General features: G+C 43.7%; 1 protein-coding gene across 2 annotated transcripts in view; it reads right to left on the bottom strand.

Annotated features, from left to right (window-relative positions):
• The window catches only part of cbll1 (Cbl proto-oncogene-like 1, E3 ubiquitin protein ligase), a 29,952-nt gene extending 15,519 nt beyond the window's left edge, over window positions 1–14,433 (bottom strand). The window contains exons 1-4 of one of the 2 annotated variants that reach the window (XM_020521229.2): window positions 14,367–14,433; window positions 13,576–13,743; window positions 8,247–8,347; window positions 8,075–8,158 (exon numbers count right to left, since the gene is read on the bottom strand). In XM_020521229.2, the coding sequence (XP_020376818.1) occupies window positions 8,075–8,158; window positions 8,247–8,347; window positions 13,576–13,743; window positions 14,367–14,376 (363 nt within the window). In that variant the 5' untranslated portion in view covers window positions 14,377–14,433. Of the gene's footprint in view, window positions 1–8,074; window positions 8,159–8,246; window positions 8,348–13,575; window positions 13,744–14,166; window positions 14,346–14,366 lie in introns of those variants that run through there. The other variant, XM_048610264.1, reaches the window with a different exon arrangement.
• Between the last annotated feature and the right edge of the window lie 489 nt (window positions 14,434–14,922).

Below are 14,922 nucleotides of genomic sequence, written 5' to 3'. Positions count from 1 at the left end.
GCGCGTGAGAGAGTGCGCGCGTGAGAGAGTGCGCGCGTGAGAGAGTGTGTGTGGATGAGTGACAGTGTGTGTGAGTGAGTGTGTGTGCGAGAGAGCGTGTGCGAGAGAGCGTGTTTTTTCTGAGGCAGTACATGGGAGAGGGCGCGGGAGAGAGAGAGTGTGTGTGTGTATGTGAAAGAGCATGTGCCTGCATGTGTGCATGTGGCGGAAAAATCGAATGATGTTCTGAGCCATATACCTGAGGTCTTCTGTAAGATTTTTTTTATAAATGTACACAATGAGTTCCAGTGTTGAAGGACATCTAAAATTAATGCGGAGAATCACGGTAAATGAAGGATTCTTGTGAAAATGGAACACACTTTGAGGTAGTTCAACAGAACTAGGACTAACGTTCTCACAGTGTGGTTGGACAGGCTTTAAGCTAATTTGATTGGGCGAATTAAGACCTACATATAGAAATAGAAAAGATGAACCAAGTGTATAAAGGAACAAGAACTGGACACTACTACAAAAAGAAGTACAGTTGTAAAGGAAGTTTTAGAGAGGTGTGGTCTTGAGAAAGACATGTTCATAATACATTCAGAAATGCACAAAATGTGAATTTACAAAGTTTGGTGAACCACAGCACAAAGAGCTGTGTGGGAATATGATACAGTGGCAATAACAGAATCACGTCATTAAAAATTAAGGGAAGTGGTCTTTTAATAGTCAATGCTAAAACTGTCCAAAAAAGATCAGGAAAGAAAAACAGCCCCTTGAAGGGACAGAGATAGAATCCATTTGGTTGGAATTGAAAAGCAGAAAGAATATAATCACACTGCTGGGAGTGATCTGAAGGTTGCCAAATGTTGAGATACAGAGCAAATTGGTAGAGCAATCAACCAAATATGCAAGAACCATTGGAATGGTGTGAGGCCCTCACTATTTTTCACTTTTGTCTTTGGTTTGGAACTCTTGAGTTGAAGTCTAGAGTTGAACTTTGAATAACAGCTTGTTTTAAAGAAGAAAACAAAGACAGATATTTGCTCTTGGTAACTTGCGTGGAAAGCAATGGGACTTAATTGCTGTTCTAAAGACACTAGAGGTGATTTGGGCACAAGCTGTTGTTATGCTTCAGGCTGCAAATTGGTTGGATATTCAAATGGTCAATCATAGGAGGGCTGGCACTAACCAGCCAACCACAAACACTGTTAACTGGAAACAGGACAAAACAATCTGACTGGGTTTTGGCAGGAGAGTGAATTTTGAAAAACTTCTGGAGATTGCTGCTGTGTTTTACTCTGTCTACAGTTTTCTATCTAATTATCAAATTGTTGAATGTTCTGAGAAAAGAATCTCAACTGAAGCAGTGGCAGGACAGTGGAGCAAACCTAGGGGTGAATGGTAGCAAAGCAGCTGTCGGATTTTTAGGTGAGGAGCAAGGCTCAGATCTCGCTTAGTCAGAGCAACAGCAGGAAAGAACCTTCACTGAATCTCAAGGCAGAACTCCAGAAGTGATGTCAGGGTTCAAACGGACAAAAGGAAGCAGGTAATTTGGGTGATTAAGGTTAGATGAAAAACTAATACTGCAGCGTTTGTGAAGCCTACTCACTGGGAATTGGAGTCGCTGAGTAGGTCGGAGGGTGCTCTGAGCAGTGAATGATAAAAATTGGAAAAAAGACAACTTGATTCTGATTGGGGAGAAACAATCAGTGTGATATTAGAAGAAGCCATGAGACAACTGGCTATAGGGACCAGCTATAGGGACTCAGTGAGTAGCACAGGGTGAGAGACAGAGTATAAATTGTCATTCTTTTGGTTTGTGTTTTGTTAGGAAGAGAGTGAGAAATCGGTTTTGGTGAGTAGTAGGTAAGGTAGAGTAATTTGTTCCAAGTTTATCATTTGTGGTTGGTAAGAATCATAAGGGGAGGAGAAATTGGCCCCGTGGAATGCTCTTTTTGCGATATGTGGGAAATCTGGGACACTTCCGTCTCCATGGTGACTGTGTACACAGGAAGTGTGTTCAGCCACAACTCCAGATTGACTGCAAGAAGCGGCCGGATCTGCAATGGACTCACTATGGAACATCTGTTAGGCTGAAAACATCATAGCTAACATGTTTAGCGATCTGGTCACATCACCACTAAGGGCTAGACAGGTAGAAAAGCACTGGGTAACCAGTGAAGAAACTAGCAGGCATGGGCAGGTAGTTCAAGAGTCCCCTGTAGCCATCCTCCTCTCAAATTGATATACCATGTTGGATACTGTTTTGGGTATGGGGGTGGGGAGTGGGATTGCTTCTCAGGGGAAAGCAGCAACAGCCATGTTTGTGGCACTACAGCTGGCTCTGCTGCACAGCGGGGGAGGAGAAAACTGAGCTTTACTGAGAGGGGACTCAATTCTAAGGGGAACTGAATATAAGTGGTTATACGGCCACAAATGAGACTTTCAAATGGTATGTTGTCCCCTGGTACTAGGGTCAGATATGTCTCACAGCAACATTCTGAAGGGAAAGGGTGAATAGCCAACAGTCATTGTAAATGTTGGATACCAATGACATGGACAAAAAAAGAAATGAGGTCCCGTACAGGAATTCACAGATTAAAGAGGAGGACTGCTAAAGTTGTAATCTCAAGATTACTTCCAGGGCCACGTGCTACTGAATATAGGAATAGGATGACACGTCAGATTAATGCATATAAAAAGGGTTGGTGTAGGAGGGAGGGCTTTGGATTTTTGGATCATTGGGACAGTTTCTGTGGTAGGTGGGCCTGTCTAAGCTGATGGGTTGCACCTGAAATGGAATGGGTCTAATATCCTTGCTGGGAGGTTTGCTTGTGCTGTCGGGAAGGCTCTAAACTGATTTGGCAGGGGGTGTAGGAAAACAGCAGATGTAAAGTTTGGAACAAGATTGAGCCAGATATAGAAGAAATGCCAGAATAGTCCAGCAGGCAGAGAAGACATGGGCATGGTAAGGCACTTGGGAGAACTGGAAAGCTAAATTGTATCTGTTTTATTGCAAGAAGCCTGAGGGTACTGCAGATGATATGGCTGACATGGACTTCAGTAAGGCCTTTGACATGATTCCGCATGGAAGCCTGGTCTGAAAGGTAACAGCCCATGAGATCCAAGGCACGTTGGCAAACTGAATCTAAAAGTGGCCTGCAAACAGTTAGGAAAGGCTGATGGTGGAGGCGTTGTATGATTAGAGCCTGTGACCAGCGGCGTACTACAGAGATTGGTGCTGTTTATTATATACATTAATGACTTGGAAGTGAATGTAAATGGTATAATTAGTAAATTTGCAGATGACATGAAAATTAGTGGTATTGTTGATAGTGAAGAGAATTATCTTAGGCTACGGTCAGTTGGTAAATTGGGCAAAGCATTGGCAAATGCAATTTATTCCCACTAAGTATGAGATGATGCGCTTTGGGACTAGGGGAAAGGTATGCACAATGAATGGTAGATCCCGAGGTAGTACTGAGAAACAAAGGGACCTTGGTTTACAAGTCCATAGATCCCTTACAGTGTTAGTAAAGATAGATAAGGTGTGAATATCTTTTTTAACTAGACAGAAAACTGGAGCGAGTAAAAAAAAAACAGCATCTAGTCCTGTAGTTTCCAAAATCACTCTGTACCTGTCAAAACCAGTTTACTCCCTCTCGTTTTGTTATGAATATTCTCTGTGGTTGAACACTAAACAAAAACAACCAAAGGGCGGCACGGTAGCTCAATGGTTAGCACTGCTGCCTCCCAGCACCAGGGACCCGGGTTCGATTCCAGCCTCAGGCAACTGTCTGTGTGGAGTTTGCACATTCTCTCCATGACTGCGTGCGTTTCCTACGGGTGCTCCGGTTTCCTCCCACAGTCCAAAGATGTGCAGGCTAGGTGAATTAGCCATGCTAAATTGCCCATTGGGATGTGTAGATTAGGTGGGTTATAGGGGTATGAGTCTGGGTGGGATGCTCTGAGGTTCGGGTGTGAACTTGTTGGGCCGAAGGGCCTGTTTCCACACTGTAGGAATTCTATTCTTCTAGAACTGCTGATACTGGAAATCAGAAACAAAAGCAGAAATTGTTGGAAAATCTCAGCAGGTCTGGCAGCATCTATGGAGAGAAAGCAGAGTCACCATTTCAGGTTCAGTGACCCTTCTTCAGAAATTATTGTAGCTAGGAAAAGGTGATAGATAGGGTAGGTAAATGATAGGTGGAGATAGAGCCCAGAGAGAGAGAACAGCGACTGGGCAGATAACGGAATGGCTAAAGGTCACCCTGGGAGAATCAGTGACTGGTAATGGCAACCGTTAGTATCTGACAATGGGTTGTTTGTGGTAGCAGCTCATGTGATGACAGGACCCCGGTGTGTGGGTGTGGGTATTGGGGTAAGGACATGGGAGGAGGTGCTCAGGCCCTAAAATTGTTGAACCCGATACTCAGTCCAGAAGGCTGCAGGGTTCCCAAGCAGAAAATGAACACTGCAGCAAGCCCGAGATAAAGATGTCGGTTAGGGAACATGGTGGTGCTCATGGTCTGTGCTGGCCAGGGTACAAGCCCAACCTCCTCATAAGAAAATCCCTCTAAACGTTGAATTACCCTAGTGTATCTTCTTCAGACTGTTGCCAATGCCAGTTTATCCTTCCTTAGATAAGGAGACCAAAACTATTTACAGAAATGCAGGTTAACTTTGACTAGTGTCTTGTATAGTTTAGCAAGTTTTCACTATCATTATATCTCAATTCTAATATGTTATAGTCACTGTTCCCTGTAATAGCTAGAACATCATACCCATTAACCTCTACTTGTGCCATTAATTCATTTATTTGGTTTTGCATACTGGACACAGTCAATTCATTTATTTTGTTCTGAATACTATGCATATTTCAGTGCTATTAATTTTGCCTTTTTACTATTTCTTTCCACTCTTTTACCCTATTTGCTTCTGTTTTCTAAAGATTATATGCTCTACTTCTTCAAGTCCCATTCTAGGTATGAATACCAAAATAGCCACCCTGCAATACCTCCATATCTTTTGGCCTGTGTATCCCCTCTCCTGAGCATTCCCCTAGATAGTCCTAGATATTCAATTTGCTACTTCAAATGAAACCCACTGACTCCCTTCTAACCCAATACTGGCGCCAGTGTTCATGGACTGATCAGGCGTCAATCAGCTCACCATATTCATCAGATGGTTAAAACTACGCGCAAACGATGGGAAGAATCCTGTAACAATTTACCAGAGATGCACTGGTATTAAAGGACAGGAATAAAGATGAACAATTGTGCACTGCATGTCACAACAACACTACCAAAGAATACTTTTAACAGCAGTGACTCATCACGACAGAAACCAGTTGCGATCGAGTAACTAGAAAAAAGCCAATACGGTTTCACTTCCTTGAATGGGAATGGAGTTAGACTTAAGAACATAAGAAATAGGAGCAAGTGGCTATTCAGCTCCTCAAGCTTACTCTGCCTTTCAACAAAATCATGGTTGATCTTTTATCTCAACACCATCATTTTGCACTATCCCGAGGATTGCGGCTGTTAATCTGGTCCAATCAGGGAGCCTTGGCTGACAGACATAAATAGGGACACCAAAGGTTCTGTTCACAAAGGTTCTGAGAGCTGGCTCTAAGGAATGGCAACCGTATCTTTCTGTCAATAAGATTACCAAAACTGTACACAAGGCTACACCATTTTAATGTTAATTCTGAAAGCTCAGCAACTTGAAGCATTGACTCTGTTTTTCTCAGCACAGATGCCGCTGAACCTGAACATTTGCAGCAATTTTTAACTTTATATCAGATTCCCAGCACCTGCAGTATTTTACTTGTCAAATGTTTAATTTTGCTCCCTAAAACAAAATTAACGTTAAGGATTGCTTTCTTTTGTAGGATTTTCCAGTTCTGGCAGGGAACTGTGTCTTGAGAGTCTTAATGTCCATCTGAATCAATAGAAAGCAGCAAATTGTCTCCTCCCATTTGAAAACAATGGACCAGCAATGCCAAAATGTGTTGAACGATACTCATCTACATGGATTTAAGAAAGCACTTGGCAAAGTATCTGAAAAAAGATTGGTTAAAAACATGGAGGCTCATGGAAGAGAAGAATTAGTGTCTGATTAGATAAAAAAAAGAGGCTTAAGATTAGAAAACGGCAGGTTATAGAAATTAGTGGCTTTTCAGACTGGAGGACTGCAGGTTGTGTACTCCAGTGTTCATAGTCAGAGGCCGACAGCTCAGAAAAAGCTAATCAAATCTGTGGTAATTAAAATCAACCCCTTTTTTAAGCACTTAGTTTTGATTTGGTAGACATTTACACACATATAAAGGTGATGTTCCTTCCCAATTAAAATCCCCATTACATAAATTAAAAATTAAACAGATAAAATTTGATACATCTTACAGGGTAAATTTTATTGGCAATTTAAAATTACTTTTAAAATTCACTTCATGTACTACCTTTGTATAGACTTAGGATTCTTGCTTTAATTTTCAATCATGTTTTCTGTGACTGTTTTGTTAGAATCTATGTTGGCTTTAACTTGCTTTCCCTCCAGTTTATAGATGTCATCAGGCTCAACTCCTTTGTGTCTGCCACCTTCAGTCATTTTATCCAGGGTCAGTTTTGTTCCTGCATGCTTACCTTCAGCGACTGGTGTATAAGGACACCCAGGTTCTGCTGCACACTTCCCCTCTCCCAATTTATAGCCATTCAGGTAGTATTCTGCCTTCTTGTTTTTGCTTCCGAAGTGAATAACCTCACATTTATCCAAATTATACTGTATCTACCATTGATTTACCTACTCACCCAACCTGTCCAGATCATGCTGAAGGATCTCTGCATCCTCATCACAGTTCAACCTCCCAACCAACTTGGTATCATCTGCAAACTTGGAGATGTTACATTTTGTTCCCCCATCCAAATCAGTAATATGTATTGTGAATAGCTGGGGTCCCAGCACCGATCCCTGTGGCACCCCACTAATTACTGCTTGCCAATTTGAAAAGGACCCATTAATTCCTATTCTTTGTTTCCTCTCTCCTCAACAGTTTCCTATCCATCTCAATACATTTCCCCCAATCCCAGGCGCTTTAATCTTGCGCATTAATCTCTCATGTGGGACTTTGTCAAATGCTTTCTTAAAGTCCAAATACACCACATTGACTGGCTCCCCTTTGTCAACTTTACTAGTTACATCTTCATAGAATTCCAACAGATTTGTCCTTCATAGATCCATGCTATCTCTGTCTGATCCTGCCACTGCTTTCTAAATGCTCTGCTACAAAATCCTTGACAATGGATTCGAGAATTTTCCCCACTACCGATGTCATGCCACCCAGGCCAAGATGTCCTTCTGGATTACTAATCCAGTGACATGACTACTGTCCAACACTTACCTATATTGCAGGTGTAGCAGTGAGGATGATAGCCATTGACATTTTTAGGACACTGATAGGCTAGAAGAATGGGCAAATAAATGATAGATGGATTTCAATAGAGAAGTGTAACGTGATGCATTTTGGCAGAAGACAGAGAGGGGGAAATGGCAGGATATTTGAGTAGTACAGTTTGCTGGATGGCTGGTTTGTGGTGCAGTGACATCAACAGCGCACATTCAATTCCTGCATTGCTGAGGTCACTGTGACAACCCCACTTTCTCAATATCGTTCAAGGCACGGAGACTGTCAGGTTAAATTCACCCGCAGCCATCTCTCCCTCTATTAAGAGAGCAGATTATGTCCTCTAGACTCTAAACTAGCCCTAACTCTCACCTAACTCTATTGCAGAAGGCAATTTGAATTTCAGACAATTACAAGCTACTAAAAAGTAGACAAGATTAACTCATTGTTAAATTAGATTGTTTAAGTGTTAACCTATAAACAAGATTATTTGCAGGGAAACTAATGGATGACGAAATCTGCCAGAGTAAAATTAAAAAAATCAGAGTTCACACACTTTTCAACACAATTGCAATCTCAATTAACAGTTTTCATATAACTTGTTAAATGCCAAATATGAAAGAAAACTGAAAAAAATCATGGTTTTCTTATCTGAAAATCTACTGCAATGTTCAGAGGAATGCCACTCACCATGCGTCCATATATCTTAATTGGTAATCCACATTTATCACAGAAATGAATGGGAGTGTCATCTTTCTCTCCAAGCAAATTTATCTGTAAAGCATGTTTAAACATCATGATTTATGATATTATTTCAATATCTACATGTACAGTTATTGTGTTTTTTTTTTTAAAAAGTTACCTTAAAATCCCAGAAAAACTGCACAGGAAGTCGATGCTGGCTTCCAAACACCTCTCCAGCTTTGCATTCATAGTTCTCATCATCGTCATAGTCAAATCCTTCTACATGATATCAAAAGCAAAAGTTTCACATGAGGACATGACTCCAATATATAAAAAGTAACAAAGTTTGGATTAACTAAGTAATAAAAACATAAGAAATAGCAGCAGGAGTAAATCATTCTACAAGGTATGAAAGGAATGTAGGCCAGTTATAATACAAAGAATGCAACAGCAGAGCATTTAGAAATACATACACTCAAGCAGTCAGCATGGGTTCATGAAGTGGAAATCATGGCTGATAAATTTACCAGAGTTCTTTGAGGTGGTAGTAAGGAATAAGGGGGATAAAGTGAAAGGGAAAGCAATGGATGCAACATATTTGAATTTTCAAAGGCATTTGATAATGTACCACACATTAAGATTACATTTGAAATGTACAACACACACACATTATCTAAGAGAAGAGCCCATGGTATCGGGGGTTGTCTTTTAATCTGGATAGAGGCCTGGCTAACTAATGGAAGACAGTGTTGGGATAAGGAGGACACTTCAGGATAGCAACCTGTAACTAGTGGAGTGTGACAGGGATCAGTGCTTGGTGCCACAATTATTTACATTATATAATTTGGATGAGAAAAGTGAATCTTCTATAACCAAGTTTATAGAAAACACAAAAATAGGGAAGGCAACTGGTTAGGATGACACAAAGTCATATTCCTACAGAGAGATACAGACAGACAGGTTAAGCGAGGGCAAAAACTCAGCAGATCGAATGGTGTGGAAAAATGAGAGGTTATGCACATTTTCAGGAAGAATAAGAAAGCTGAATATTACTTAAATGGAGAAAAACTGCAGAAAGCTATATAACAGAGGGATATGGGAGTTCTTATCCATTAATCACAAAAGGTAGCATCCAAGTTCAGCGAATAATACGGAAGGCAAATAAAATGTTCATTATTTTAAAGGAAATTGAGTATGAAAATAGGGAGGTTTTGCTAAAACTATACAGGGCCTAGTCAGACCACAGCTGGAATATTGTGAAGAGGTCCGGGCCATTTATCTAATGATATACCAACACAGAGGTAGTCCACAGAATTTCAGTGGGTTGATCCCATATGGGGGAACGGTCTTAGGAAGATAGGTTGAGTAGGCTGGGTCTGTGCTCATTGGAACTTAGCAGCAAGAGAAGTGACTTTACTGAAACATTCTTAGGGGAATCGACAGAGCTTAAAAGGTTGTTTCTTGTTGTGGGAGAGTCTCAAACCAAGGGGCATAATCTCAGAATAAGGGATCGCATATTTAGGACTGGGAAGAAGAGGAATTTCTTCTGAGAGTAGCAAAGCTGTAAAATTCTTTACAGCAGAGGGATGTCAATGCTGGGTCACTAAGTAAATCCAAGGCTTAGATTGATAGATGTTTAATCAGTAAAGGAATCAAGCATTACAGGGGAAGGGCAGGAAACTGCAGTTAAAGACCATCAAGGCAGACATGATCTCGCTGAATAGCAGAACAAACTTGGGCTGAATGGTCTACTTCTGCTCTTACATCTTATAATCAGTTCTCCAATTCTGAATGGTTTCCAACCTTATCTCACAGCTGTGGGAACGTCCCGGAGGGAGGTCAGAGGTCATCCAGAGGTGGTAGAAAACACATTCAAGATGGAAACTGCCCACGAGGTCAAACAGTGTAACACTGGGAAAGCGAGGTATTACATACCCATTTTTAAAAAGAAACCTTGTCAAATTTACATTTCAAAGTTTACAAATGTGTTTGGCCTACTGCCTATTTCACCATCAGCTCAGCAACATCATCTTCTTTGACAAAGACAGATGCAAAGCAATCACCTCAGCTACGCTCCTTATCTCCATGCAATATTTCCCTCATTGGTCCATCATCAACCCCAATCTTCCTCAAACCAATCTTATCACAGAATTATTACAGTGTAGAGAATATCAATCTGCCCATCATGGTTTTATCAACTAGTGCCAATCTTCTGCCTGTTACTGATTGTATTATATTCAGCCTATATCTAGGTTTATTTTATCCACCTGATGTTGTTACAAGTACATTCTTTATCAACTTGTACTCATCCAGCACCTCTCATTTCACACAACATTCCAAAGTACTTCACAGGAACATTATGAAACAAAATACTGCAGCATGCAAGCCACTTTAGACAATATGGCTAAAGGCTTGCTTAAAGTGGTAGGTTTTAAGGGTTTATGAAAAGAGCCAAGAAAGGTGAAGCGATTAAAATTACTGATGCATAAAAGCTCAAGATTAGAAGACTAGAGAGATTTGGAATTGTACAGGTTTGAGAATTTTAAAATCAAGACATCCCGTGGCCAGTATAGACCAGCGAATACAGGTATTAAATAATGAAAGTGCCCCATTACACACTGGGTGTATTCTGTAGGTCACTAACTAGTTGGAAAGATAGAGTAGCAAAATTTCAGTGAAATTACAGAGAAGTGCAAGAACTAAAGAGTACTGATATTGGAGAAATTCAGCTCCTAACATAGACAAGGACAGAAATAATGGACAAAGTTCTTATGAAGAAAAACAAAGTTGCTGGAAAAGCTCAGCAGGTCTGGCAGCATCTATGGAGGAGAAAACAGAGTTAACATTTCGGGTCCGGTGACCCTTCCTCAGAACTGATGGTGGCTGGGAAAACGTCAGTTTATTTGCAGAAAATAGGGAGGTGGGTGGGGTAGGGAGTAAACAATAAGATAGAGCCCAAAGAGAGAGAAAGACAGTTGGACAGACAAAGGAGTTGCTAACGATCAGGCTGGGAGGGTGAATAGTTGTTAATGGGAACTGTTAGTGACTAACAACAGGGGGTGTGTAGTGGCAGGCTATGTGGTAACAAGGCCTGGTGTGTGGGGTGGGGGTCAGGGACATGGGAGAGTTTAGGCCCTAAAATTATTGAACTCAATATTGAGTCCGGAGGGCTGTAGGGTCCCCAAGCTGAAAATGAGGTGTTGTTCCTCCAGCTTGCATTGGGCTTCACTGGAACACTGTAGCAAGCCGGAGACAGAGATGGTGGCCAGACAGCAGGGTGGTGCATTGAAGTGGCAGGGAACAGTAGCTCCGGGTCTTTTTTGCCAGCAGAACGTAGATGTTCTGCGAAGCGGTCGCCAAGTCTACGCTTCGTTTCCCCAGTGTAGAGGAGACCACATTGTGAACAGCGAATGCAGTAGACTAGATTCTTGGAAGTGCAGATGAAGTGTTGCTTCACCTGGAAGGTATGTTTGGGCCCTTGGATAGTGGGGAGGGAGGAGGTAAATGGGCAGGTGTTACACCTTCGCCGGTGGGGCTGTGGGGAGGTGTTGGGGATGAAGGAAGTGTGGACCAGGGTGTCCCGGAGGGAACGGTCCATGCGGAAGGCGGACAAGGGAGGGGAGGGGAATATGTGTCTGGTGGTGGCATCTTGCTGGAGGTGGTGGAAATGGCGTCTAATGATCTTCCGGATGTGGATGCTGGTGGGATGGTAGGTGAGGATAAGGGGAACTCTATCACTGTTGCGGGAGGGAAGAGAAGGAGTGAGGGCGGAAGTGCGGGAGATGGGTTGGACCCGATTGAGGGCCCTGACGACAACGGAGCTGGGGATTCCTCGGCTGAGGAAGAATGTGGACAATTCGGAGGCTCCCTTGTCGAAGCTGGCCTCATCAGAGCATATGCGACGGAGACGGAGGAATTGAGAAAATGGGATGGCGTCTTTACAGGAAGTGGGGTGTGAGGCTGTATAGTCCAGGTAGCTGTGGGAGTCGGTGGGTTTGTAATGGATAGTAGTGGCTAGTCTATCCACAGAAATGGAAACAGAAATGTCGAGGAAGGGAAGGGAGGAGTCAGAAATAGACCAGGTGAAAGTGAGGGCAGGATGGAAATTGGAGGTGAAATTGATGAAGTTTTCCAATTCTAAACGAGAGAGGGAAGCAGCACCGATGACATCATCGATGTTTCGGAGGAACAGTTGTGGGTGGGGGCTGGAATAGGACTGGAACAAGGAATGTTCCACGTACCCCACGAAGGGACAGGCATAACTAGGGGCCATGTGGGTACCCATGGCAACCCCTCTTACCTGAAGAAAATAAGAGGAGTTGAAAGAGAAGTTGTTGAGGCTGAGGACAAGCTCAGCCAAGTGGAGGAGGGTGGTGGTGGTGGTGGGTGGGGATGGTTCAGGTCTTTGCTCCAGGAAGAAACAGAGAGCCCCAAGACCCTCCTGGTGGAGAATGGATGTGTAAAGGGATTGCACATCCATGGTAAAGAGGTGGTGGCTGGAACCGGTAAACTGGAAGCTTTGAAACTGGCGTAAGGCGTCAGATGAATCATGGATGTATGTGGGTAGGGATTGGACTGGGGGGAGAACACTGAGTCAAGGTAGGAAGAGATGAGTTCTGTGGGGCATTAGTCCTTATGAACACAAACATTGGTTTGGCCTCAACTAGAGCATTCAGGTTTTTGCAGGGTACTGCACTCCAGGAATGTGTTTGAAGGCTTCAAAACACACAGATAGATTGATGAAAATGGGATTCTTTTCTGGAGAAAGCTGAGAAGATGTTTGACACAGGTGTCAAAATTCTTAAAAGGCTGATACCAAGTAGGGCAGCACGGTGGCTCAGTAGTTAGCACTGCTGCCTCACAGTGCGAGGGACCCGAGTTCAATTCCACACTCAGGCGATTGCCAGTATGGAAGCTTGCACTTTCTCTCTGTGTCTGTGTGCATTTTCACCAGGTGCTCTGGATCCCTCCTCAGTCCAAAGATGTGCAGATTAGGAGGATTTGCCATGCTATATTGCGCCTAGTGTCCATGGATGTGTAAACTAGGTGGATTAGCCATGGGCTACAAGGATAGGGTAGGGTGGTGAGTCTGGATGCTTCTGTTAGGAGGATCAGGCTGTGCTCGATGGGCCGAATGGACTGCTTCCACACTGTAGGGATTCCACAAAAAATGGAGAGAAATTACTCTCAATGGTGAAATGATTCAAACAACAGAAAATACAGATTTAAAGTGCATAGAGAAAGAACAAGGCTAAGACAGCATATTTTTAAGACAGAGTGAGTGGTCAGGATTTAGAATGCACCACCTTAACAGATTTTGGAGGCAGATTCAATTGTTGCCAAAAGGGTAAGCAGCTGAAAAGGTTTGCAGAGTTACAAGGAGGGGGCAGGGGGTGAGCTGCGTTATTCTGCTGTAATCATTCTGTAATTCTCCCCAAGCACGTGCGCCTAACAAGATCCGCACCACTTTTTAACCTGATTTTGTAATGAAGCTATCGTCCTGTCACCTTCATCTGCAGTTAGAGACTTCGCAGAATTTCTGCTCATATTCCTCTGAACACGGGATGAGATTCTATTTCGGTTAGACTGTTTAGAGATTAACTTGATGGGGATACGTCTTCGAACATCAATGCCACTCAGACATCCAGAACCATCTGTGCCTTGCAGATCTTTATCTTTTGAAAACAAAATAAAACACGAATTAAATAAATGAATTCCTGCTTATGCACAATACTGTAGGCTGGAGGCTGAGGGAGTGAATAGGGAAGGGGAAGAATGGCTGGGGGAGTGCATAGGGAGGGGGAAGAATGGCTGGGGTAGGGGGTGGGGAACAGGGTGTAGGGGAAGAAGTGGGGTAAGAGGGAGTGGGCTATACAAGGGTGGGGGAAGAGGGGTGGTGGGGAGATCAAGATGGGCAGAGATCAGGGTATGTGAGGGGAGATAAGGGTATGGGTTGAAGATCAGGGAGTAGGGGGGAGATCAGGGTGTCGGAGGGAAGATCAGGGTGATGGGGATAATCAAGGTGTAGAGAGTGCAGGAGTGAGGAGGGAGGAGGGAGGGGTGTGGTAATCACTGCGACAGGCGGTCCGGCACTTTACCGCGGGGACTCCGGGCGGTTTAGGCCGCTCTCAGGTAATTGTCAAGCCGCCTCGGTCCCACTCCGCCCGGAGGTTACACACAGTCGGCCTCGTTCACGGCCTCGGCTCCAGCAGCGACGGGAGAGAGCCCACTGGGCCCAAACACGGCGCGAAGAAGAAAGGGAGAGAGGAAGGGAGAGCGGGAGAAAAACCTCCATTACCCTGATCCATGGTGAGAGGAGCATTGTGGGATAGGGGGAGGGGACAGGGTTACCGGGGCAACATGTGGGGGGGGCGGGGGGAGAAATACAGAAACGCACTGACGTACACACAGAGGGGAAAAGAGAGAGATTGAGGGGACTCAGAGAGAGATGGAGAGAGAAGGGGGGTGGGTGAGAGAGAGATGGAGAGAGAAGGGGTGTGGGTGAGAGACAGATGGAGGGAGACAGTGAGCGAGAAGGGATCAGAGAGAAGGAGAATGCGAAAGATGAGAAGGGGAGAGAGGGAGAGGGAGAGAGAAGGGAGGCGGGGGGGAGGGGGATGGAATTACAGAGAGGCGAGGGAAGGATAGAGAGAGAATGACAGAGGGGGGAGGGAGAGAGAGAGAATGACAGAGGGGAGAGGGAGTAGAGAAAGCGAATGATGGAGAGAGGGAGAGAATGATGGACAGGAGAGGGAGGGAGAGAGTGAGAATAATAGGAGGGAGAGGGAGGGAGAGAGAGAGAATGATAAAGGGGAGAGGGAGGAAGAGAATGGTAGGGGGGAGAGAGAGAGAGA

Source organism: Rhincodon typus, chromosome 22 (genome assembly GCF_021869965.1).
Source record: "Rhincodon typus isolate 14 chromosome 22, sRhiTyp1.1, whole genome shotgun sequence".
Taxonomy (NCBI): Eukaryota; Metazoa; Chordata; class Chondrichthyes; order Orectolobiformes; family Rhincodontidae; genus Rhincodon; species Rhincodon typus.
The sequence above is the reverse complement of the archived record's forward strand: the minus strand, read 5'-3'. Positions and strand labels throughout refer to the sequence as shown.